This window comes from Suricata suricatta, chromosome 11 (genome assembly GCF_006229205.1).
Source record: "Suricata suricatta isolate VVHF042 chromosome 11, meerkat_22Aug2017_6uvM2_HiC, whole genome shotgun sequence".
Taxonomy (NCBI): Eukaryota; Metazoa; Chordata; class Mammalia; order Carnivora; family Herpestidae; genus Suricata; species Suricata suricatta.
In genome coordinates, this window is record NC_043710.1 from 85,342,006 (window position 1) to 85,369,300 (window position 27,295).

Genomic DNA, 27,295 nt, shown 5'->3' on the forward strand with positions numbered 1-27,295 from the left:
AGTTTTCAGGTCCCTCCCCCTTGCACCCCAGAACAAGGGTTTCCATTCATTTCCTGCCCCTGCTGTTCCCTGGCATGCACTGTACCCACTGGGACCTCAGTAACCCCTGAGCATCCTGACCTCTCTGCTGCTGGCTGCACCCATGAAGCCACCAATCTGGTTGCTGCACTTTCTTACTTAAAGCCCTTCATTGGCTCCAAAAGGTCCACAGCTCTGTTTGTCAATCTTTTCCACTTGGATGAAGGGGGTCCGGGAGGTTATACAAAGCAGCCAATGTCAAGCATGGCATTTTTCTGAAATTTCACATTGTCTTTTAAAAATTCATGTAAAGTGTGCATTCCAGTCTCTAATATCCATTTGCTAAAAATAGAAATTATGCTTCCCCACAAAATAAACACACACAAAACCGATGCTCTAAGCACAGTCTCATAATGGCCATGGGGCCCTCCTGTCATGACCACCATGTCCTTCTGGGAATGTAAATACCTAAGTTTGAGAAGTTCAGGTTTGGTGTTCTTCATTGGAGATGATGTTGGTGCTCAGTGCCACCCCTTTGGTCCACCTTCCGGTTTCCCATGGGGGCAGTGGACGGTCCCAAATCATGCTGTCAGGTTCTTACTTCACGCATCTGAGAGCTTTTTCTCTGTGCGATGAGAGCTTGCTCAGCCAGTGTTCAAGGCAGCTCAACCCTGAAATTGGAGAGATTTAAAAACTCCAGGGCAAACCTCAACTGAGTTGTTATGTAAATTCTCCAGCTTCCATTGGTGGGTCAATTATGAGACAGTTGGGTCTTCCAGGATGAATATGCTAAGACATAGTTAGACATGCGAGAGATTTATAGAGAGTAAAAGATAAATGGCTTTTGAAGGCTGAGGCAGAGCCCAAAGTCACCTGCAGCTGGTGGCTGTCAGTCAGTTTCATTCCTGTGGCTGGCTATGTCACCAAGAGAGATCATTATCTCCCTTTGCAGAGGAGGCTAATGGGCACTAGGTCAGGGGGCAAGCTATGGATCCAGGGCTTGACTGGAGGGAATGATGAGCAAACAGAATGAGATTGGGTTCTTGTTAATGGCAGAAATTAGGATATACTTGAACTCTTGGCTGCCCCTGGGACAATGTCAATGGCCTGAAGGCGCCAGGTTGACTCCTACAGTTGATTAGAACCACAGAAGATGTCAGTTCCAGAGTGGACCTGCAATGGGCAACCAGAGGCCATCTGCACCAGGGCCATGTCAAAGCTCTGTGAGCCCAATGTGGTCTCTCCCAATTCCTTATGTTCATATGAGTGGCCACAGTCAATTCAAAGAGTCCAGGCCCTCAGGGCTGCAGCAGCCCCTATGTATTGTCTCCCATCTCCCTTACCCCAAAGGTAGCACTGTGTTCCCAGGGCCAGGCTACCCACATTGCTCCTGACCATTCCCTTTTCGACCAGAGCTGAGTTTCCAGTTCTGTGGCTGCACCCTGTGCCCATCTGTGGTAGGGTAGGTTCCCCATCCCTCAAACATGGTCAACAGATGATGGCAGCTGAGTAGGCAAGAAGATCACAGGGACTGGTGAAACCCTGACCTCTCAATGACTTCTGACATGTGACACCTGATTCTCTTCCTCTCATCTGTCCTCCTGTGCCCAGGAGTCACCTCTTAGCCAAGATGGGCTTGCTGCCCAGCTATCTGCACATAAAGCACATGAAACATGACTGGATTTTGCTCAAATATATACTGGGAAACCCGGAGAAAGGACCTTGTGCAGTGCTGGGCACAAAGTTGATCATTAATCACTGCAGAGTAAGTGAATGAACAAAAGCCTGAGGTAAGCTGTAGGGAAGGAGGGGGAAGCACAGTGAAAGAGGCTGGGGGTACCCTTTTGCTCAGGAAGAGTGTTATGCTTGGAAGAATGGCCCCAAGAACGGGGCTGTCAGGTGCAGGAAAAGATGTCTATTTAGTGTGGCCCAAGAGGTTCTTGGAAGTCCTATAATTAGGTGGGAAACACTGGAATGGTGAAGCAAAGGAGAAGGGGACAAGAGGGACTTGAAGGAAAGGTAGAACAGGCTGGGACATTTTCATCAGTGACTGGCTGAAAGTGGGAGGTGGATCTGAGAGGAAAGGAGAGCAGAAAAAGCAAGTTTCTTTCTCTGCACATGGCCCCCAATTTAAAAGGGGAGGAGGCCATGTTTACAGAGATGCCACCTTGAATGGGGCTTTCCTATGAAATCTCATTTAATTGTATGACATTCCAGGAGGTAATTATCACTGTTCTACAGCAGAAAAAGAGACTCAGAGGTTGAGTCTGGGTCTTTCTGACCGAGAGGCTCTTCTCTTTCCAAGGTAGTGTGGATACTCCAAGTTCAGATGGAGTTACTTCTTGCACTAACACTTCCTGCTCTTCACCTGTGTGCTGTAGATAATAGTGAAGATGATGGCGAAATGTCAATCGTGGGATATTAAAGTTTGCACATGGTTTTCAATTTATAGCTCTTATTATAAATTAGTGGGTAAGCCAATGGTTATTATGACCAATTCAAAGGTCAGTAAGGAAATAGCCACTGTGGAAACAGTACGGAGGTTCCTAAAAAAATTAAAAGTGGGATTACTATGTGATCCAGTAATTCCTCTACTGGGTATTTATTTATCCAAATATATGGAGATATGGAAGCAACACAAATGTCGATCCATAGATGGATAGATAAAGAAGATGTGGGGAAAAATATATATGTGATGGAATATTACTCAGCCATAGAAAAAGAACAAAATCTTGCCATTAGTAACAACATGGATGGACCTACAGGGTGTAATACTAAGTAAAATAAGTCAGAGAAAGATAATTACCATATGACTTCACTCATATGTGGAATTTAAGAAACAAAACAAATGAACAAATAAAGAATAAAAGAGAGAAACCAAAAAAGTGCTCTTAAATGCAGAGAACAAGCTGGTGGTTGCCAGAGGGGAGGTGGGTGAGGGAATGGGTGAAATAAGGAAGGGGATTCAGAACACACTTACCATGATGAGCACTGAGTAATGTATAGAATTGTTGAATCACTATATTGTACGCCTGAAACTAATATTACACTCTATGTTAATTACACTTCAATTTAAAAAGAAAAGAGAATATCATGACATCAAGTGCAATACTATTCATGTTATAGGTGTCCCAGAAGAAGAGAGAGAGAAAAGGCCAGAAAACTTATTTGAACTAAAAACCAGTGTGTGTGTGTGTGTGTGTGTGTCTATCTTGTATGTTTGCATTGTCAATGTGCAAGTGAAAACATTACTTATTTTGGATTTTTTTTCATGAGTCTTGGCTGAAGGATTCTGCTATGGAAACTTGAAACATAGCTTCCTAAGAATGAGAGAGTTGTGCTGGATAAACACCCTGCAAATGAATGAAAGGCACTAACTCATGACACACGAAGACCATCTCTAAATGAATAAAATGAAGACAGAGAAATATCTGGGACATTTCTCTGGAATTGCAGATGAAGTGGCTGCTTCTGGATTATCTTTCAAAATAGCCTCTCCTAGGCATAGGGACTATCAGTTACATGGGGATGAGGTGACATGAGGGGCAGTAATGCAGGAATCAACTCTATTAACTATTGATAAACTTCTCCACCCGTGGATAGTTTCTTAAGTTTTCCTCTCTAGGATCTCACATTGACAAGAAGCCAGTAGCTTCATTCCATACATCTTTCTGCCCACCAGCTGTGTCATAGGAGCCGACTGCCTTTCCTCCAACTGATATGAAAATGCAAATCTGTAAAGAGAATATGGAAATTCACTCTTTTAAGCTAGCTACATGTCAGGCATCCCAATAGAAACCAACAAGATGACATCAACTTTAAAGAATGCTTCAAAAGTGAATGTAAGGCATTTATATGGGCAGTGGAAGTCAAAAGGCATCATGAAGCTACAAAGTCAAAAGAACTAATTAGGAGAGAAATTTAGAGCAATGTAGATCATGTGGCGTGTGAGAAGGAGAGAAAAATAGGCCATATTTAGAAGGTAGAGGAGATGGTATCAGAGTGAAACCCTTGAATCCTCTTGTTTGAAGATGGGACCGCTTGTTTGGCCATCCTGGGGCTGGGTGCTTGGGAGCGAGCAGGCTGGTGCAGAGGGACTTTGAAGGGTTAACTCTGCTTGGGGGGCTGGTCAGTGAGCACCGCCTCATACAGCTGGGTCCTGCTGTTTTCATCTCATGACTCTTGCATGGGCTTCTCATTTGGCATCTCCTCAGGATCCCAGAGGCTCTAGGAGTTGTAGTTTTGCTCTGGGAGGGTCTTCCCGAACGTCGCATCGCTCAGAGTGCTGAAAGGCAGGGAGGCTTTGTAGGCCCCTTCACAGACCTGCTCTCCAGCCCACCCACTAAATGAAGGATCTGTCATGTCCCTGCTTGACGTTCCATGCTCTTTCTTCAAGGACGATCTCATCTGCAGACTCAACTCGATTTCCCACTTGTCCACTGATGACTCTCAAACTCAGAACTCTTTCTGTTCTTGGCCTCTGAGCCCCAGACTTCAATGTTCAAATGGCTACTTTTGAGTGTCCTCAGACGTACCTCACATGCAAACACGCAAATGCAGAGATTTGGTGAAATCACACTCATACCAGTCTCCTCCTCTCTAACCACACCCCCTGAAACTTGCCTCTGCTCCAGTGCAGCGAGGCTCAGGGCATCCCTGGCTGTCTATCTGCTTCTGCAAGCCAGTCAGGGTGTCCTCAGTGACACCCCCAGGATTCCCTCATTCTGTTAATGATTCCTCTTGCATTTTTGCAAACCCACCTACATCTTCTCAACTCCACTACTGCTTCCTTAGTCCAAGTTCCCAACATTTCTCACCCAATTGGCTTCCCCAAAGCATTCTCTGGCCCATTCCAATCCATTGTCTACTTAGTTTTTTTTTTTTTAAAGAGAGAGAGGGAAAGAGGCAGAGAGAAAGAAAGAGAGAGAATCTTAAGCAGGCTCCACATTCAGTTCAGAGTTTGCCATGGGGCTCTATCTCATGATCCTGGGACCACAACCTTAGCCAAAATCAAGAGTTGGATGCTCAGCTGACTGAGTCACCCAAGCGTCCTATCCATTTTCTACTCTTAACCAAAGAGGTGTTCTAAAAACTGTAAATCTTTTGGTGGTGTTCCATTGCTCTTAACAATCAAAATCTGTACTGCCACAGTAGCCCTGGCACCCTGCTGTCCTCCAGCCCTGGCCTCCAGAGCTTTCGCCTTCAGCCTGGCTATTTCTATGTCCTCCAGAACACCATTCTCCCTCTTCTGCAATGCCCACACTGGGAGGGTTTTCTTCTCCTTGTCTCCTGACTAAGCTCTTCTCATGCCTCAGACCTGAGCTCAAATGCCACTTCTCCAGACCAGGTAAGACCCGCTCTTCTGTGCTTTGTAGAATTTTCATTGCATCATGTAACTCTCATTCACACAATGTGTGAATTTACTTCATCAGTGCTTGCCTCCCCACTGCAATCTAAGCTCCTCTAAGACAAGAGGCATCTCTTTTGCCGATTGCTGGAACTGCCATCCCAAGTCCAGTGCCAGGGCCACAGTGTCACCACCTAACACCACCTACACCACCCAACAGCAAGGGTGCTCTGTTGAGGTTTGCTCAGTGATGGGTCAGTGATGGGTGTGTGGGAAGCCTGGACTTCAGCTTCTGCAGAATTCCCTTCTGTGGACCAAGTTTCAGTTGGGAAATGCTGCCTTCCCCTGGTCATTTGCATGGATAGGAGAGGTTGTGGGGGATCTGCAGCGCCCTGGCAGGGTCCAAGTCCATGATGAACAGCTATGATTCCTTTTTTTTCTTTTCTTTTTTAATATGTGGAGCATGAAAAAAAATCTTAGGAACTGTGTTCACAATTGTAACAATGGCTGTGATCCATGCCTCTGTCTTAGCCAGGAGGAACTCAGTAATAGTCCTCACAATACTCAGACTTGTTCTCTGCATGCTGTGAACTCCACATATCACAGATGGTAAATGGCTGATATTCCATAGGAGTCAAGTATTTGCTGTTCAACCCCTTCTCCATAGATTAAGCTGATGAGTATGAAAATGAGTTGAAAATGGAGGGTCTGAAGGTCTTGCCTGGAATTATCATATTCTTTTAATGGTGTACCTTAAATGTATAAATCATTAATACTGATATGATGGCAAATCATTGACTTCATAGACAAAGCTTGCATTTCTAGTCTTTTCTTTTGATAATTTTTTAATGAAAATATCCTTCTATTTTTACCTAGTCCTTTGATGACCAACATCATGGGCATTTGTCTGTATCTATACAATGGATTAAGATGGTTGGTCAATGAGACAAATCAGAGTCATCTGTTTGAAACCCTTATCCAACTTGGCTGCAGGCTCCCAATGGACATGGGCCATGTCTTATTCAATTCTGTTCCCCCAGATCCTGGCAGGATGCTCAGAACACAGAAGGTTGCTCTTTGAAATTTGCTAAATAAGTGAATGAATGATTACAGTTAAGCCTGGCCTAAAAGGATGGCCTAGAATGACTTCCAGTCACAATCTAATTCCTCTGTAAAAAAATCCTTCCACTGAACACATCCACGTAAAAATGTTGTATAATTTGGGTTTTGTTTTGTTTTAACTATTTATTTATTTTTGAGAGAGAGAGAGAGAAAGAGCAAGTGAGGGAGGTGCAGAGAGAGAGGGGGGACAGAGGGTCTGAAGCGGGCTCTGTGCTGACAACAGAGAGCCTGATGTGGGCCTCCAACTTATGAATCATGGGATCATGATTTGAGCCAAAGTTGGATGCTTAACCAATTCAGCCATCCAGGCGCCCCTTGTTTTGTTTTAAAAATGATCTTAAACAGTTAAAAAAATGATCTTATTTTCACACACAGAGGAGGAAGGAAATGGTAAGTTGAACCTGGCTGGGGGCTAATGCCCTTGGAAGAGCCCGTGGAGGGGAAGTCTAGTGAGTAACAAGGCATCTTGCAGTGGAAGGTAGTGGGGAGCAAGGGAGTCAAAGGGTTCGTGACTGAAGGTGGGAGGAGAGGTCATAAAGGGGAAAGGGGTGGAAGTGGCATGAGAACTGGATTTCTTTGAGTGTCACACAAAGCAATATGAATTTTCAAGATGTTATATATACATGTCATACACATGAATAGTGCCTTACAGAATGAAATTTCCTTTTTAAAGAGAAAACTTTAAAGCCTTTGAAAAGAGACCAGTTTTCTCTTTCAGATGCTTCCTGGAAGTGTTGCAATGAAAAGGGCCTGCCGGCTACTTGAAGTGAATGTGGAATGAGCTATCAAGGTCAGTGCTATACAGCAGGAAGGCTTTCTCCATATTCTTAAGTAGCTCTATTGCAACTCGACAACAGCGTACATGGCAAATGCAGCAGGTGGACATGGGTGTGGCTTGTGGCATTAAGGGGTCCTAACACAACCAACTGATCAGCATCTCACACACAAGAGATGTGCAATACTATTTGGAATGAATTTGTTCAGAACGGCTCAGAAGTAGTACTGAGTTTACGACTTGGAAATGTTTATAAAGTGTTTCAAGTCTGCTGTGGCTTTTGAGTACAGCCAACTGAGCAGCTCAGAAAGCGGCCCATTGTGGCTGATAACCTGTGACCCCACTGAGGAAGGAAAGCCTACACAACTGAGCCCACACCTTCTCGAAATAGAATCACAGAGGGTAGCCCCTCTGACAAAACCCTTTCTGTTGCTTCCCATTGTCCCTGGAATAAAGCCCTTGCACACAGCCCTATCTCACAGCCCGCAGGGTGTGAGCTCTGCTTTCCCTTCCCTCAGTGCCACAGCCTCCCTGGTCTTCGCCCCCGGCTTCTTTCACCCCAGGACTCACACATGCGCTCTTCCCTCTGCCCAGAATCAGCCACTTTGCGTGATGAGTTCATTCCTCTGCGTATTCAAGTCTCAGCTACAGGGCGCCTCCTGAGAGGTGGATCCCGCATCCTTAGGTACGCCTGCGCTGTGCTTGACTTCAGTAGGCTCTTTCCTTATGGCAAACTAATTCATTTGTTTGTGTCCCCTTCTGTCTCTCTCTCCCAGTCCCCACTAGACAATAAGTTCCCCGGGGCAGAGGATCGTGTCTGTCTTGATTGCTGCTAAGCCCATGGTGCCTGTTCCTGCTTCTCGCACACAGAAAGGGCTCCATGAATTTTTGTTGCATGAAGGGATGTGTAGGAAAATCAAGGCAATGGAAAGTAAGAGACCCTTCGGACATTGTGTGGTCAGCCCCGTGTTTTCTGCCATGAGACGGCTGTTGAAATGTCTAACAGCACTCCACTGAGCTTGGAGTGAAGAGACAGTCAGGAGTAAGGTCCAGGGTTTCCTTGTGGCTTCACTGGGATTCTGGGACCCACATAAAGAAGAACAGATCCCCCTCCCTTACCCTCAGGATCTTCTTCTATGTATGAAAAGATTGTGAGGACCCCTGAAGACGGGGTATGTGCACTGGACAGAATCCTAGTCTGAAGCTTAATCTGAAGAGGAAGGAGGGTGGGCGGTGGATTGGACACCCAGGCTTCTGTCCATCAGGAAGCAGTCTGGGTCCTGCTCACACTCTTCCCCTCTTTCCTGTCCGTCTCCATGAGCACACCCAGTGGACCCCTGTGAGAGGAACAGGTGGCAGGTGAATACCGGAATGACCATGGCTGAGTGCTTCTGTGGGTTAGGGGAGAAGACAGTTACCATGCAAGGGTTCAAGTCCTACAGGGCTGACTGCAGTGTCTCCCATGAGCATATCTATTTAGAGGTGATTTGGAACGTGGCAGTCACATTCAGCGTGTGCACACAAAGGGACTCTAAATGCGTGTACATGTCATCTACTTTCTTACTACCAGCAGCCTTATCCTGCTCAGCCCTAGATTTTTCCACCTACGCGATTGCCACTTGATAAGGAAGGAAGCTCAAAGCATATGCTAATGTGTCCAAATTCTCATTAATTCCTCCCTGTGATTTGGGGAGAAAGTTGAGGTTATTTTAGGAGCAGCTTCTGAGTAAAAGAAAATAGTCTCTTAGAGAACAAACAAATCTTCTGTTTCCAAAACTCCTCCCTGGATACTTATTTGCCATAGTGAAGTCAATATGCCTTATGGCTGGGACCTAACAAGGTCTAAAGTGACGGCCAGGGACACAGGTGGCACATGTTGGTCCTCAGCCTAGCACAAGCAAAGACGGGGCCTTCTGGGCCAAAGTGGGTCTTCTGAAAGCAATATTCAGAGTTTTGCTTTCTTCTAGCAATGGGTGTATAGTTCTCCTTCCCCAAATTGACATCTAGGCTTGACTGGCAAATTGCCCATTGAGGGGTCCATTTCCCCCTGGACCCTGAGTCTCCCTCCTGATACTGAACAGTATTGGTAGTGCAATCCCCCGCTGGGAGGCATTCCTGCAGGCGGACAGTCAGCCATCCCCAGAGGGCCCCGCTTTGCACATGGTTTTTATTTTCCCTCACCCCCCGAAGGCAATGCCGCCTCCACATTACCAGGTGCTTTGGCCCTGTGCTGAGGTAGAGACACTGCTTTTGCTCTGGCCTCTGTCACACTCACTGATCTGTTTATACCTTGCTATTGACCAAATGTGTGTGTTCCTTCCAGAATTCACATGTTGAAATCCTAACCCATGATGTGATCATGTTAGGAGGTGGGCCTTTGAAGGTGATTGGGGACCTCAGGGGACACATCTGCTGGAGCCTTGATCTTGGACTTCTCAGACTCCAGAACTGTAGAAATAAATGTTTGTTATTGAAGCCACTCAGTCTATAGTATTTTTGTCACAGCAGCTGGGACGGACTAATACATAGCCAGTCAGTTATGACCCGGCCACTGGGCCTGACGCGAGAGAGGCTCCCACACACGCCAGGACAGCTCTGGCTTTCACAAGTGAACATATTGCTTCTTGTTCTTTTTTTTCTTTTAATGTTTATTTATTTTTGAGAGAGAGAGAGAGAAAGAGAGAGAGTGAGCGAGCAGGAGGGGCAGAGAGAGGAAGACACAGAATCCAAAGCAGGCCCCAGACTCTGAGCTATGGGCACAGAGCCTGATGCAGGGCTCAAACCCATGAGCCGTGAAGTCACGCCCTGAGCTGAAGTCAGACACTTAACCAGCAGAGCCATCCAGGTGCCCCTACTGCCTCCTGTTCTACATGAAAGCCCTGGGGAGCCCTGTCGTCCCTTCAGAATGGTTTGAGTGAGGGCACCTCAGTCAACCTCTTGGAAATCTGAACTTCGATTCCCTTTGGGTTGGCTAGAGGAGAGGGGAAGCCAATTGTAAAGCTAATGACTTTTTCAGCAGAAACTTTTGGCCTTAACTTGGGAAATACTGAAGCCCTTTGCCAGTATTAAATATCACGGCTTCCTCTGTCTCTGCCCCCACTGTTTGGTGACTGCAAATATTTTGCCAATTAATGCCCTGAATGCAGACTGCTAGTCCAGGGACTCCTTAAGGTGAATTTTAAAAAATATTTTTAAATGTTTATTTTTGAGAGAGAGAGAGAGAGAAAGAGAGAGCATGGTTGGGACAGAGGCAGAGAAAGAGGGGTACAGAGGATCTGAAGCAGGGCTCTGTGCTGACAGGAGAGAGCCTGATGCAGCACTCAAACTCACGAACTGTGAGATCATAACCTGAGCAGAAGTTTGAACCCAAGTTGGACACTTAACTGACTGAGCCACCCAGATGCTCCTACAGTGGGTATTTTATTTTATTTATCTTGTGGGGTATTTTTTTTAATGTTTATTTATTTTTGAGAGAGAGAGAGAGACAGACAGAGTGTGAGGGGGGAGGGGCAGAGAGAGGGAGACCCAGAATCCGGAACAGGCTCCAGGCTCTGAGCTGTAAGCACGGATCCCTATGCAGGGCTCAAATTCATGAACTGTGAGATCATGACCTGAGCTGAAGTCAAAGCTTAACCAACTGAGCCACCCAGGCGCCCTCTAAAGTGGATATTTTAAAAGTTGCTCATTATTTAGGTAATGCAGAGTCTGGATATTTAACATTAAAGCATGTGTGAAAATTAGTTGGGGGGAGGGAATGGATGATGTACTATAAGAACCCACTCTGCGTGCATCCCCTGGCTTTGCACGTTGCCTGCAGGCTGAGCCCTGACTCCTAGACCGGCTCTCCTGAATCCACTGTCCTCTCACCTGCGCCCATGTTCTCACCTCAACGCTTGGCTGCATACTGATGCTGCATTCTTAGATGAATGAGAACAGGAGGACAAGTTTGCTTAAACTGGCAGTGACTTTGAATGGGAAACCAGTGGCCATCTATTTAAAATGGGAAAGAGTGTTCTGCAAGATCAAATCCACTTTATTGGATGAATTTTCAGCAGTGCAATGGTGTTCTCTTTAATAAGATTGACAAGTCTTACACAGGGAGAAAGAGATTTGACACAGCAGTTTAAGGAGAAGTTGTTAGCAAAAAACAAGCCAAGCAGAATAAGTGGCTTCTTCCAGAAAGCAATAATTCCCTGTCTAATCTCTTCACAGCTCATTAATTCTCTAGGCATCAGAAAAAGGTGTTTCCCAATTATCCTGCCACAGGAGAACGTTGCTGGTGGATGGAAGCTGAGGGTCCACAGCACAGCACAGCACAGCACATGGTGATCTGAAGAGGTGGGACTCTCTGGTTCCTGCAGCCCCAGCTCAGGAGCTGCCCCGGGGGCAGGTGGTATGCACGATGATGGCCTCCCTGTATTTGTTTGGGAGGGCCAGGCTCAGAGGCCAAACCGGTTAGCCTCTCCGCACCTCACTTGTCTCATTGGTAACAAGGGGTTACTAAGAGCTTCTCTGTAGAGTTTGGGAATGAGGCGCAATCATCCAGGTAAAGTGCCGCATCCACTGCTGGGCACATAGTAGGTGCTCAATAAATGGTGCACGTGCAGAGAGGCGTTCAGGGCATATTCTTAGAAGACAACAGGCAGATTCGTTTGTTTTGTTTTTGCTTTTGGCAATTTCAATACAAAACTTTCAAGTTTCTATGACTCTTGACTCCATGAGACACATGGTTGAGGCAGGCTGGAAAGCAGGACACGGGATAAATAACGTGAGAGAAGGTGCCCAGTTGTTATAGATGGTGAGCAAGGAGGCAAGGGCTTGTTCTCCTCCAGCCAGGTCCACTGTGCAGGCCAGGTTCTTAAAGCAGCAGAAGGGAATGACAGGAAGTGGGCTTTGACTGCACAAGGGCGGCATTTGCAGGGGACAGTCACGGGAAATGCCGATTCTACCTGGCCTGGGAACAGGGTCAATGGGCAATGCCATCAACACCTATCAGATGTCAGATTCATGGGGCGAGGGGAATTAGTGGGAGCTTACCTTCCTCTGAGTTCTCAGGGGCTCCTCTCTTACAAGGAATGATTTCAGAGAGGAAGGTCATGGGAGCTAAGGCAAGAAGTTAGCTCCCAATGCCTTCACGGTCTCACCAGTGAGATAGTGCTTTGGGATGTTGGAGAGGCTGAAACCTACGGGAATCACCAGCGGGCGCACCTGATGGACTGGCCCAGCTCAGCTGCGTGGCCCATCAGAAGTGATGGGTGGGCTCAGAGCCGTGTAGCCAAGGGCTGCGATTCACACATGGCTGGTGTGCAGGTGCAATGTTTATAAAAGTGATCCACCGAAGGTCTGGCCCCTATCAGACTCTACATTTAGTAAGTGCGTGCTTACCTGAGAACTTCCAGAAAATGATGTGAAGGATGTGTCTAAGTTTAGTTGTATCAACTGGTCACGAAGAAGGATTTCCTTGGGATATGAAGGGCAGTCTTCCTGCATTTGAATTTTCATGAGAGAAGGCAGCTAAGATGCACACTGGGATTGGTATCTGATTAATCCCAGTAATGTGGGCTCTGGCCTATTGGGGAGCTATGGAATAGTACCATATTGATCTCACTTCTGCAGCCTCGACGGCTTCTGTAGTTGGCTGAGACATGCTATGGCCTGGGTTCATGGAGGCCACAGCAGAGTTAGACAGCTGGAGAGTGGCTCGCTTGGCCCAGTGGGGGATGTTTTAGACTTGGAGATGGAGGCAGGTGTGACGGGGGCCCCTCCGGTCCAGCTGCAGAGTTAGCTTCACCTGTGGTGCCCCCTTCTTAGATGCCTCACCTAGGGCTCTGACACACAGGCACTGATGGGTTTTGACTAAGGCCGGCTTTAGGTCTGGCTGGGGGGTGAGGAAATAGCCCTGCTGTGCAAGCGCTGGACCTGACAGGCCTGGGGTGAGGGCTGGAGCTGTAACAGCTTGGTATCGGACTCCGTGCCTTAGATTCTTGATAGCATGCAGTTCCCCACTGGGGTGCCTCCCTTGTCCATGGGAGCAGGATTCTAGTGCATTCCCCCATTCCCGACCTGCCTCCCCACAGAAAAATGCCTGGAACCAGGATTTGGCACCATGCCCCTGGCAGGAAGCCCGCCTGGTCCCTGTGCCTCCTTTCAAGGTGGAGTCCACATGCTGAAGCACAAGGATCCCCTTCCTCTGAGTATGGCGGCCCCACAAGAGGCAGTTCCCCAGCCAGGCTGCCTGCCTCGGCTTCTCACACCAGCTAACCTGAGGGGATGTGGGCTGAGAGCCCGTCGTCCGGCTCCTTTGCCTCATCATGGCGCTTCTCTGGCTCCCAGTGGAGGCACCTCAGAGCGGGCCGGAAAATGCCAGCTGAGAGCTGTGAAAATCATCATTCTGTGACCAGAGAGCATTTGAAATCTCTCTCCAGGTCTAGGGCCGCTACTGCCTATATATACAGCCTACATGTTGAGCCTGTCTGCCTCAACACATGCCAGACATGCTCCATCGACGTGACCATCTGCCCCGTCTGTCCATCCTCTTCCTGTGCTGCTAGGCTGAGAAAGAAACCCTCTGGGCGTTGTCCTTTTTAAGGTCCTTCTCTACTTTTTTCTCTCTTCAGGTTCCCCGGCTCTATGATTCTCCCACTGACCGCCCTCACCCTGTGTTTCCTTCCCTTCCCGTCTGCCTTCTGGGCCTCATCCCTGCTCTCTGGGCCCAGCCTATGGGGAGGAGCTCAGGGGCTTCTCAGCTGGGCTTGACGGTGAGGCCTCCCTGGTTCCCCGTCGCTGTGCTTCCCAACTGCCTCCCCTCGGACAAGGGCGCTGAGCCTGAGGTCAGAGTGTCTTGGCAGTGATTGGTGCTGATTTTTATTTAAAAAATGTAGTTGCTTGCCTCTCTCTTTTTCTTCCCTCTTGTGGTTTCAGTACTGACTGGCTCATCTTGTCCACTGGAAACTCCACTTTCTCCCTGGATCACACCACAGGCTGAGACCGTGAAAGAAAACTACAGCGAAGGTTATAGGTACTTTGAGATTCTTGGGGCAAAAGTCCTAGAAAAGAACCAGCCACTGGGTTCTGCCTTGGGCGAGAGCTTGGGGGCACAGTATGATCGGGAATGGCCAGGAAGTGGCCCAGGACAGCTGTACATGAGCTCAGGGATGCGCTGTGTGGCCCAGGCCGACTTCTGAGAGCTATTCTCGGGAGACCAGTATCTAGTAGGCTACACGTCACACGCAGAACTCAGCAGAGGAAACGCATGTTTCACAGATGAGGACAGACCACCAAGGACCTTGTCCTCTGTAGCTCTCAGGAAGCAGACACCGGTCTGGGAATTGGACGGAATTGGCTGCATGATGTGGATGGGCCTTAATCCATGAGCTCTGTGAGCCCAGCCTAGGACCATGGGTGTGAGCTTCCAGTGGGGTAGAATCCCTCCGCCCAGAATCCACAACAAGCTTCAGGGTGGCAGGAGCGCTGGCACCTGGAGGAGAACTGCTGGGCGGTCTGTGAGATCCAAAGAGGTGGGTGGTCCCGGCCAGTTGGCAGAGAGAAGTGTGTGTGAAGACAGAGGCCACTCTGTAATTATCATTGTGGGGAACCCATCCTGGTCTGGCCTTCCACCAGGGCTGGCAGAGGTCAGGAGGGAAGAGGCAGCCTTGCCACAGGGGCCCAGGCAAGAGGCTCATTCCTTGGGAAGGTCTGAACTGGGAGTTGCCAGGACTGGATATACTCTTCCTCCTTGTGGAGCCTTGATGGCCCCGGGCCCCCCAAACAGCACACTCAGCTCATTCCCCCATCCTCCCCCAGCCCTGTGGCAGGTGCTGTGCTCACAGAGGCCAGCGCAGGGAGGTCATGGGGATGGTACTGTCCTCACACTGAACCCTTGTTCTCCCGGGACCCACCCAGGCCCTCGGGCTCATCCTCTCCCTCCTGCTCAGCCTCTGTATCCAGCTCTATTTCAGCACAGCCCCCCGGTAGGGGTGGGCTAGGGAGGTACTGGAGGAGCCGGCCTTCCCGCTTCATTTCTGCCAGCTCCTTGGCACAGCAGCTGGGCGTGTTGGTCTCATAGGTGTCATGGAAGGTGTTATAATCCACCTCATAGAAGCCTTTTTCCAATGTGAGGACTGGTGTGAATCGGTGACCCCAGAGCACTTCTGTATCCATGTAGGAGCTCCGTGCCTGGCAAGTCATACCTGAGGGAACAGAGAGCACGGGGGTTAGGAGTAGCCCCATCCATCATCCATCCTTTCAATTATCTGTCCATCCATCCATTCGTCCAGCCAGCCAGCCAGCATTTGTGTACTTCCTCTTGTGGTATGCATGCTGGTCATGAAGAAGACACAGCCCTCACCTTGGAGGAGCCCCACATGTGGTACAGGCAGAAAAGTAGAAACCAACATGCCAGATTCTGAAGTAGGTTCCTAGAGACTGAGATGGATACTTCTGGAATAGACAGAGCTGGTGACAGGCATTAAGGTCTAGACGACTGTCATACAAAAGAGGCAGGGAAAACGTTTGAACAAAGATAAGTTCAGAGTGAATGAAAGTTGAGAGGCTGACAGTCATGTAGGACACACAGGAATTGTTTTGGGTAGACACATATGTGCAGAAGCCTTTCTCTCTCTCTCTCTCTCTCACACACACACACACACACACACACACACACACACACACACACACACCTCGGGTCCTTGACTGCAGCATGCTCCAGTGCCTCCATTCCCTGTCTGCTCAGCCCTTGCATGCCTATGTTATTTTTAGGTGTTGCTTGCTCTCCAGGGAGGAGAGCAGCTTTGTTTATGGATGAAAAAGCCTCTGTGTTTGGGGTCACAGGAAAGCTGCTTTCTGATATTTAATCTTCTGGCCAACAAAGGTAATGACTTGCACTCTGGGGAACTGAAAGAGAAGCCCGCTCCAGTCCCCGGTGTGGGCTCTCTCTGGCCAGGGTCTCATGCACACCAGACTCAAGTAAAAGGCTGCTTCCCACCCATTTGTGCTCCAGTGCTGGGCACCCCCAGGGCGCCCCACACACGGTGGGCTTGCAGCCTTCTTTCTGCTCTCAGGGTGCTGCCTGGGCCAGGCCTTTCCATTATGTCATCTCCTGTCACTGCCTCGAAGAAGCGCAGAGGCCTGAGCTGGGCACTGACCAGCCTAGACCGGGGCCAGAGGTCTGCAGGCTCAGGGGCCTTGGAGAAGACAGCGGGAAAGGATGTCCACGGGGTACCTTTGGGCCACATCTCCTGGAAGCCTCCCCTTGGGATGTGGTGGGGGGCCACCGTGCAGCTAGACAGTTGACCTTTGTCCCTGACCTGGAAGGAAAAAATGCCGTTCTAGGTGCCAGGCCCATGTTTTACGTATGATACTCTGTGTGATCACTTCATCCTCTCAGCTACCCTGTGAAATGGATTTTGCTTGCTTTGCTGACAAGTTAGCCACTTGCCCAAACTCACGCGGGCAGGTTATTTCAGAGCTGTGCTAGTCAAAAATCTGCCGGAATCCACGGCCTGCACTTGGCTCTGAGAGTGTGGTGACTGAGACATTAAAGTCACGGAGAGGAGAACAAGTATGGGTGGCTGGGTGACTGCTGTCCTTCCCTGGTCTCCCGGGGGCTCCCTGTGCTCACGGGAGAGGAGGAGGTCAGCCAGGTCGGGCAGGTCACCTGCAGGCCACTGACTTTGAAGGATGCCTGAGGGGTGGAGACCAGTTCGGCTGGGTCAGCACCTGATCCCTCTAAGGTAGGTGGAGGGGAGTGTAAGGCACAACTAACTCTCCACTGTGTCCCACATCTCTGACCTGACCCCTCTTCTGTGGTCTCAGAGTGGAGCTCTTCCTCCAGACACTCAGCCCCTGTCCTGATCCCAAACCCAGCACCCAGGGCGGCGTGACCTGCAAGTCCCCCGCTCTGCGGCAGGCTTCCTGCATCCTGACTGTTCCTGGCCCCAGGGGCTCCCTCGGCTGCCACCATATGCTGCCTGGCCAAGCTCCAGCCCCCAGCAGATGGCCGAGCAGCCCCCTCCGCACTGTCCCTGGAGCCTGTGGGCACCCCCAGCCAGCTCCCACAGGCTCCATCCAAATGGGAAGGTTTGTGAATGCCCTGTCTGAGTTTCCCACTCAGCCACCAGCTTCCCGAAAGGTGAGGAAGCCTTGTTTGGCCATCTTTGTGACAGGCCCCTGAAATTCTGGGAGGCACTGCAGTGTGGTAGACAAAACTCTGGATCTGTAAGTGAAAGACCTGAATGCGAACACTTCCTGTCTATGTCTGCTAAACTGGACCTTGGGTGCTGTTGCAAGAATCAGAAAACTATGAGTGAGTTTTCTCCAAGTGCTCCATCTCCTGGATGAAAAGAAGAGAAAAGGCAAAGAAGCGAGGTGCAGGGTTCTGCTGGAGGGCTCCTCACTCCAGGAGGTCTAGCAGGGGCAGTGGCAGTGGGGGCTCGTGCTCCCTGGAGCCCCCGGAATAGAGGTCTTGGTCTTTGAGGAATAGTGGAAGCTCTTGGCTGCCAGCTGCCTGGGAGGGTTCACCGCTGAGCAGGGAGGTGCCAGACTGGCTGCGAAGAGGGCATTTGACTGAGATGTAGATACTCTGGTTTTGGCTCGCCTCAGGTTTACTCAGCTAGCCTTCCGCAGGATAACTTGGGGACAGGCTTTTCCAGAGAGGGGCCGGGGACCTGGCCCTGGGGCATAGGTCTCTTTCCGAAAAGAGGATTCTGTGACTTTGGGAATCCTTGTGTTTGGGAAATGCCACACCTTAGCCTCTTCTTCGCAGCCTGGGAAGACACCATGAACTCTGTAAAGAAGCCGGTACACCCTGTTTAACCGTATTTCTCCAAGTTATCTGATCACAACTGTGTTTGGGTAGACATGTGCTCCAGGATGGGGTGGGGCAGTGTAGCCTCTTGAAATTGAGGGCCAGCTTTGAGGCCCCTGCCTTCATAGGCATCTTGGCTTTATGACAAAAGCTGGGCCAATAACCTGCCTGTCTGTGCCTGTTTCTTTATCTGTGACTCAAAGACCATCATCTCACAGGGCATGGGAGGGCATTAAGAGCAATGGAACATGTTGAAAGTTTAGAACTGTGTGGGGAAATTGGAGGGTTCAGTAAACATTAGTTGTTGTTACTACTCCCTCTTGAATAACAATACCCTTCAGGTCGCAATTAGAGATTGGGCTGGCTGCATGTGCCATCCCTGGATTATCAGGCACCAACCTTCTAGTCTTGGTGGCCTAAGCTCCTGGGCATATTGGAGGGTTCTGTGGCCGAGGAGGATAAAGTGTCTTACCTGTTGCCTCCACCATCCCTTCTAGAATGACCACGACTTCAAACTCTTCCTGATCCAGCTGGGCCCGAGACATCTCCCAGAAAGGGCTCTTCTCGTTGATCTCATGGGAGATGATGAGCGGAGACACTAGGAAGAGACGGTCATCTCCAGTGTCAAAGCCCACGTTGATGTCTGTCTGGTTCAGGGGGATGAACTCCCCTTCTTTGGTCTGCCGGGACTTGATGAGCTTGGCGCGGATGGAGGCCTCCACAATGTGGGAATTGCGAAGGTCACCCACCCGGAACATGAGGCAGAGCTTCTCGTCCCTCATGGAGATGACTGCATTGTTGGAAAACATGAGGGTCTCTGCTCTCTTCTTTGGCTGACTGATCTTGACAAACATGCACCCCACCATGAATGCATTGACAATGGAGCCAAGGATGGCCTGGACCAAGAGGAGTATGATCCCCTCTGGACACTTCTCTGTGATCACCCGAAAACCATACCCGATGGTGGTTTCAGTCTCGATGGAGAACAGGAAGGCAGACACAAAGCCACTGAGGTTTTCAACACAAGGAATCCACTCTTGGTCACCAACATGGTCCAGATCGCCTCGGATGTAAGCAATCAGCCACCAAATGAAACCAAAGAACAGCCAAGTGATGGTATAGACCATAGTGAAGACAAGCAGGTTGAAGCGCCATTTGAGGTCCACCAGGGTGGTGAAGAGGTCACTCAGGTACCGATAGGTTTCTTGGACGTTGCCATGGTGGACGTTGCACTTGCCACTCTTTTCCATGTAGCGCTGCCGGGGCTTCTTGCCTTCTGCCAGCAGGCGAGTGCGGTCTGTGGCAATGGGGATGTAATCCCGGGCCTGTTTGGGAATCTTCTTAGGGTCCCTGGGAGTGACTCCAATCTCCATATCCTGGTTCATAGCATTCCTAGAATCGCCAGCCATAGCTGGGATGCGTGGAGTTAAAAAAGACATCATCAGTGAAGTGGACTGTTGTGATTCACAGAAACACACGCCTTCAAGGTCACTTTAGCTTCTGTGCCCTCAAAGGCCCCTCATCTAGTATACAGTGACTCTATTGTGGAGTTCTCAAAGGCAGGGACCATGTTTTCTTATATTACTTGCTTATATCCCTAGTGATGACTACAGGTTCTAGCATACAGTAGCAGCTCAACAGTTGCTTGTTGAAGGAAGAATGGAAGGCAGGAAGAGAGGGAGGGGAAAAAGGAAGGAAGGGAGGAAGAAAGAAAGGAAGTAGGGAAGAGAGGGAGGAAGGATGGAAGGGGGAGAAAGAAGGGAAGGGAGGAAGGAAGAGGGAAAGGGAGGGAGTGAGGAAGGAAGGAAAGAAGGGTGATAAGAAGGAGGAAGGAAGGATGGGAGGGAGGGAGGAATAGAGGAAGGGAGGAAGGAAGAAAGGAAAGAAGGAAGGATGGAAGGGAGGAAGGAGGGAATAGAAGGTGGAAAGGAAGGAAGGGAGGAAGGGAGAGAAGCAAGGAAGAAGAAAGAAAGGTTAGAAGGAAGGAAGGGAAGAAGGAAAAAAGGAGGGAGGATGGAAGGAAAGAAGGTATGGAGGGAGGAAGGAAGGGAGGAAGGAAGGGATGATGGAAAGAAGGGAGGAAGGAATGGAGGAAGGGAGGAAGAGAAGAAGAGAGGAAGGGAGGGAGGGAGGAAGGACTAGTTGTTTGTTGGAGGAATAAGTATATATAAGTGCAAACCACATATTGGGTTGAAGGGATTTAAAGATATCTGGGAGCAATTCAAAAAATAAAAATCACAACAATTTGTTAAGTGCCTGCTCTAGTCCATGCATTACACACGGACCATCACTTGTTATCACATCTGGTTGGAGTTGGAGCATGGGATCTCCAGTATGTAAACACTGTTTGCTTAAGCCTCATGTTTATTTCTAATAGTCCCTCACCCTCCATTAGAATGTGAGCTCCACAGGGGCACAGTTGTGTCTGTTTTGTTCCCTCATACGTTCCAAATACCCAGAGGTTAGCCCAGAACCTACTGTTTCCTCAAAAAGTACTTATTGAATAAGTGAATAAATAAATGAGAAAATAGAGTCCCAAAGAGGTAAGTGACTAAGTGCTACCTGGGCCACCAAACATGGACGGGAGAGCTGCTAACCTGGATTCTCGATCCCTGGGCCCAAAATCTGTGGTTTTTTTCTTTATATCTCCTTGTCTCTTTTTGCCTCAGATCTCAGCAGCAGACAAAAAGGAAAAGGCTGTGGGTGTCTGATTCACTATGTGGTCACTCCTACCATCTGAGTGGGGAGTCTGTGGCTGTCTGAGCACTTACTAATATGACAAATTGTAGTGTAGACCTGACATTAAAAATCTTGACACAGTAATTCCCTCCCCTCTAAAAACCTGAAATGGACAAAATATTAATGTCCCTAAGGTTTTCAAAAGGGCTGCAAACTTTCATGTGGAATCAAAACTGAATGAATGAAAACCAAACTCACAGTTATAGAGAACAGATTGGTGGTTACCAGGGAGAGGGCGTATGGGGCCAGTGAAATGGGTACGGTGTCAAAAGGCACAACTTCTGGTTGTAAAGTAAGTCCTGGGGATGTAATGTACAGCATGGTGGTTAAAGTTAACAGTACGGTGTTGGGTATCTGAAAGATGCAAAGGGGGTGGGTCTTCAAAGTCTTTATTACAAGAAAAAAATTGTAATTACATGTGGTGATGGATGTTAACTAAAGTAATTTGGTGATTATTTTGCAATGCATGCAGCTATCAAATCATTATGTTATATACCTGAAACTAATACAATGCTACATGTCAATTATCTCAATAAAATATCTCAATAAGAAAATAATTTTTAAAAAGGGCTGTAAAATGTTTTTGGAGATATGCCACACTTTTAAAAAACATCCAGATACCTGTAATACTCAGTCTGCTATTTTTCTGATATTCTGCTCCCTCCCATTCAAAATACTTGCAGGGGCACCTGGGTGGTACAGTCAGTTAAGAGTCTGACTCTTGGTTTTGACTCAGGTCATGATCTCATGGTTTGTGAGTTTGGGCCCCTCCTGGGGCTCTCTGCTGACAGCACAAAGCCTGCTTGGGATTCTCTCTGTTCCTCCCCAGCTCTCTCTCTGTCTCTGTCTCTGTCTCTCAAAATAAGGAAATACACCTAAAAAAATACTTTAAGACTCTTCTGAAACTAGGAAAGACCGTGAAAATCTCTACAGGTAATAACCACAGCTTAAATTTCTGAGCATTCATGAGCCAGACCCTGTGCTAAGAAATTTACATCCATTAGCTCATTTGTAATCCTCGCAACAAAGCTATCAGAGAGGAACTCCCCCCAATTTTCAGGTAAGGACAATGAAACTGAAACAGTTAAGTGACAGAGTTAGGATTTGAGTCTAGGTCTATTTATCTCCAGCCAGGGTCTCTCAGACCCACCATACAATGGCTTCTAGACATTGATGTTCTATGGCTCCTGCTTAGACTAAAGAGATGCTTGCTCCAGAAAGTTCTACGAGCTTCTGATCCTGGGGGAATTCACCTCAGGGGATGCTAGTATTCAGCCCTTTTACAAGCACCTTGATTTCACAGGTGCTCCCATTCCAAGGAAACAATGTCCCTGCTAGAAAGACCCAGATGAATGTTCTATAAACCATGGAGGAAGATTTCACCCATCACAAAAAGTCAGATGATCCCGGCAGACCTTTATCTTGCTGCCTTGGTGGTTGCAGCAATTTCAAGGTCGCCTTTAAAATATCATACCGAAGGTCATCAGGAAGGCTGTTTGTCTCAGACATCCGTTGGCCATTTCCCATTCTGCACAGGGCCACCTGCTCCCTGCTCCCTCACATGGCAGTTACAAAGATAAATGAAACCAGGAGCAAAATACATGGTCCTGTTTTGCAGAATCCCGAGTGTGATGTTGCTCTGCCCCTCGGTAGAAGACAGATGACTTACTCAGAGATGCCAGAAGCCATGAGATTGCTGCTAATTCCAATGCCTTGTGTGCTCCAGGGGACCCCAGCTGTTGGAACCCAGAGAGGGGTCTGATTGGAGGGCTGTCTGTGGACTCCCCAAGCCACCGAGACTGGGCAAGGACAGGCGCATTCTGGCAAGAAGGAGTTGCTGTCTAGGGCACCTGGGGAAGCACATTCTCCTGCCCCAGCTCTTCCAGAGAAACAGCTTTTCTGCTGATTTTCTGCACTGTTTCCTTCTTTATTTTTAAACATACTTTCATATGCTTTTGTAGGAGAAAGCCTTGCGCTGTACTAGAAAAAGAGAAAGGTTTTCTAGGACACCTCAGTCAAGATCTGAGAATTCTTCGCATTCAGCAGACAAGGAAAGGGTTTCCTTCTGGTTTGATATTGGCCTTCATTCTCCAAGTGTGCTAGAATCATCTGGAGAAGTGATTTCTCGCTCAGCCAAGGTTGAGGTCTGAGTCTTAGCCCAGCTCGGAGAAACTTGTTCTGTGATCCAAGGATAAAGAGTCTTACCTTTTTCTTTACCTCAATTTACTCTGCTATGAACCCCAGATAATATTTTCTACCATTCCAGCCTTGGAGGCCATCATGGGGATCTGAGGAAAGACTATACAAAAGTAAACAGAAGTGTGAATGTAAATATAGATCCGTAAACTCTCCTTAAATGGAAATTTAATGCAATGTCCCATTAATCCCCATTTTATTTTTTTTAATGTTTATTTATTTTTTTAAAGAGAGACAGAGACAGAATGCAAGTGGGTTAGGGCCAGGGAGAGAGGGAGACACAGAATCCAAAGTAAGCTCCAGGTTCTGAGCTATCAGCACAGAGCCTAACATGGGGCTCGAACTCACAAACTACGAGATCGTGACCTAAGCCAAAGTCAGATGCTCAACAGACAGCCACCTAGGCTCCCCAACCCCCATTTTAAAGATGAAGAAGAGACACAGAGCATCTAAACCAAGTATGGAAGACCCCCAGTGGGCCGTGTGCGAGGCAGGTATCACGCTCATGGATACGGATCCTCTCCTACCCGGATTTCTTCCTAAGAGTAAATGAAATGCCCATTCTAGAAATCTTGGCCTCCAATGCTATGGGCCCATATAACATGAAATGACTTTTCAAGGACAATGGAGATAAGCTTTTTGAATCAGATTTTCAAGATCTATTCTATTAACTCATGCACCCATTCAGCAAGCATTAGTAGAGGAACTGCTGTTGTCCAGCTTCTGTGCTAAGAGCTGGCGATTAAGCAGTGAACGAGGCGAATGCAGACCCAGCCTTTATGTCATTTAGAGTCTAGCACTGCCCCTTTGAACCCAGGGGTCTGAGCAGGGAAGAGGCTTTGGACTGGAGGAGGCAAACCAGTAAGAGAGCGGCTCTCTACAGGACCAAGGAAAGGAACTGACTAGAGCAAATCCCATTAAACCTCATCAAGCCCGGTGCTTCTATTCATCTGTAATCCTCTCCTGTGTCTGTGAATAGGAAGCTGTGCCCTGACATTATTAAAACTCTTGGGAAAGACAGAGCCTGAAGTCCAGCAAAGTGGTTTAAACTCTTTGATATAAAAGCGCAAATGGAGAAAGAATCAAAGGAGGCAAAATCAAAGGAAGTTGTATTTTAGATGATGCCTGAGTGAATCAGACATCTTTTCATATGGACCTCTGAATTAAGAATTCCCAACCCTCCATCCCACCACCCACCCACCAACACACACAGTAAAGAAAGTCCTGTGTCATGGGGATGCTTTTTCTAGAAAGTCAGGAGCCATAGACACAGGACCTTGATAGAAACTGCACTTGGAAATCAATAGCGCTTCCAGAAGGGAGCAATAGGCTGAGAGTCTTGCTTCGGACTCAGTTTCCCTATTGCGAGAAGGAGAATAGCAGACACCCTTCAAGAGATCTTCCTTTCTCTCTTATATATGCTGAGTCAGTGTCTGCTTCCTGGAGATTTGGGATATGGGATGAAGCTGTAGGAAACATAATGGAGGGGAACATACTCCTATCTCAGACTAAATATTTGTATACTATTCTACATGAATCAATATGGCTATTGTTAAACTATGAGAATGCTCCAAAGTGCTTGATGAATAGGCTACCCAAATGCCCTCGAGGACCTTCAAGGTTAAGCCCTGGGTGGCTCAGTCAGTTAAGCGTCTGACTTTGGCATCATGATCTCGAGATTCATGGGCTCAAGCCCCACATTGGGCTCCGGACCCTGCTTCAGATTCTGTGTCTACCACTCTCTTTGCCCCTGCCCCATTCAAGCTCTCAAAAATAATCATGGAAAAAAAAAGATCAGCAGAGAGTATTAAAGGTGTTACCAATAGAGGATGTGCTGGATATAAAGAGGGCACGTGCAAGTGAGCAGAATTCTAAGATGCCTCCACGATTCCTGCACCCTCCCCCCTGATAGAAAGCTCCTGTATAATCTCCCAGACCTGGGGATGGGATACTCTCTCCCATGACACGCCACAGCAGACATTAATAAAGGGAGACTTTCTGGGGTGAGCCAGACCTAATCAGGCAAGCCCTTAAAGGCACTGGGCTTTTCCTGAAGCAGGAGATTAAAGGCATGAGCAGAATCAGATGAGGAGAGGCTCTTTGCTAGCTGTGAAGATGGAGGGGGCCAAGTGGCAAGGAATGTGGTGACCTCTAGGAGCTGACAGCAGCCCCTAGTGACAACCAGCAAGGAAACAGGGATCTCAGTCCTAATAGCATCAAGAACTAACTTCTGCCACAGCCATAGGAACTTGAGTTCCAAAGGGCTGTGTAGCTTGCTGACACCTTGGTAGACTCAGAGCAAAGAACACAGTGGTGTCTTACTTGGACTTCTTACTTAAGAACCATAAGCCCAAACCTGGGGTGTTGTTTTAAGCCATTTAGTCTGTGGTCATTCATTGTGGCAGAAGAAAACAAAAGAAAACCAAAAAAAAAAAAAAAAACCCCACTAACACAAAATAGAAGGGGGGACCCGGTAATAAGTAGTTAGGAAAGCTGACCCTGGCATCAGATTGCCAAGCTTCTGATTTGACCCAGAGCTAAGGGACTTTGGGGGAAGTTACGGCTCTGAGCCTCAATTACTTTTTCTGCAAAGTGGGGATGATGGTAGTGCCAACCAGGGATGGCTGCCCTGGAGACTGATGAAGGCTGATGCCAGTATTTATTTTCCATCCAGGGTAGAGTTGTGAGGGTGGGGCAGAAGCTTCAAGCAATTCAGGAGAAGAAAGGAGACCTGACAGCCCCTAGTGCCTAAGCACAAGCTTCTGCGGCTTCATTTTCTCCATGGGGAGGCACTGTCTTTATTTTCCAAAGAGGGAAACTGGGGGAGAGCTCGAATGACCTGCCCAGTCACACAGCTACTGCAGGAAGCCCTCTAGAACACACAGTAGTTGTGCCTGATGAGTCACTGCTGCTTGGAAAGGAGGGCTCAGCTCGCTCCAGTGTCTCTGGGGTCCCCAGGAGGCTGTGCCTGAAGAACTTTCTAAGAACTCTCTGGCCGTGGCCCGGGCATGCAGAGGCAGAGGCTGTTCCGGTACTCAGACCCGGGCGGCTCTCCTACAGGGTGACCCACAGGGCCTCGCTCTTCTGCTCCCCTCTTCCTGGGTCCCCCATGAGCTGCCCTCCTGAACCATGGGGCAGAAGCGGGACAAAGAGGATGGAAGGTTACCAGGACAGGGGAGCCCCAAGCATGAGCATGGCGGGGACCTGGGAACCCCTAGAGGGGGTGCCTGGAGTGTGGGGTCGGGGTCCCCTGGTGGGTCCAGAATGACCCGACCACTCTCCCATTGCTTGTGTCTTGGGATGAGACCCAGGGGGCTTTCCATGACCCTTTTTTTCATAGCAGGCTGCCAAAGGACAAAAGGTTGGAAACTCCCTTTCTAGCCTCTGCCTCTATAGCTCCCTGGGGGGCACCGCAAGCTGCCCTTTTGTACCAAGACATAAGCAGCTGGAGAGGCCAGGATGGGTGGGGGCAACCAGTGCAGAGCAAGACCGGCCCTGTCCCTGGATGAGGGGGCTGGCCCAGAAGCCTATGTCTGAGCCCCCAGAATCTGTGCCCAAACCACACTCGTGGGCTGGCTGCTGCCAGAAGGCCAGTCCTGCTTTCCCAGCTTTCAAAATTACCGTCCTTTAAAAAAACAAAAGACTTTAGCACATTCCGTGGTTTAATGGCAAAGGAAGCCAGTAGTAATACATCTTTAAAAACCCATACACAATGGAGTACTACATGGCAATGAGAAAGAATAAATATGGCCATTTGTAGCAACGTGGATGGACCTTGAGGGTGTCATGCTAAGTGAAATAAGTCAGGCAGAGGACAGGTACCATATGTTTGCACTCATAGGTCTAACAGGAGAAACCTAACAAGGGACCATAGGGAGGGGAAGGGGGGGGGAAGAAAGTTAGGGAGAGTGAGGGAGGCAAATCATGAGAGACTCTTGAATGCTGAAAACAAATTGAGGGCTGAAGATGGAGGAGGAAAGGGAAAGGGGGGTGATGGTCATGGAGGGGGGCACTTGTGGGGAAGAGCACTGGGTGTTATATGGAAACCACCTTGGCAATAAACTATTAAAAAAAATAAAAAATAAATAAAAACCCATCAGGGGGGTACCTGCGTGGCTCAGTCGGTAAATCATCTGACTTTAGCTCAGGTCATGATCTCATGGTCTGTGAGTTCGAGCCCTGCATTGGGCTCTGTGCTGACAGCTCAGAGCCTGGAGCCTACTTTAGATTCTGTGTCTCCCCCTCTCTTTATGCCTTTCCCCTACTTGTGTTGTGTCTCTCTTGCTCTCAAAAA

General features: G+C 48.4%; 1 protein-coding gene across 2 annotated transcripts in view; it reads right to left on the minus strand.

Moving 5' to 3' along the window:
• Window positions 1–11,274: 11,274 nt before the first annotated feature.
• KCNJ5 (potassium voltage-gated channel subfamily J member 5) overlaps window positions 11,275–27,295 on the minus strand; it is a 29,358-nt gene continuing 13,337 nt past the window's right edge. For both annotated transcript variants that reach the window (XM_029915284.1, XM_029915283.1), the window contains exons 2-3: window positions 18,539–19,477; window positions 11,275–15,451 (exon numbers count right to left, since the gene is read on the minus strand). In XM_029915284.1, the coding sequence (XP_029771144.1) occupies window positions 15,129–15,451; window positions 18,539–19,475 (1,260 nt within the window). In that variant the 5' untranslated portion in view covers window positions 19,476–19,477 and the 3' untranslated portion in view covers window positions 11,275–15,128. The remainder of the gene's footprint in view (window positions 15,452–18,538; window positions 19,478–27,295) is intronic.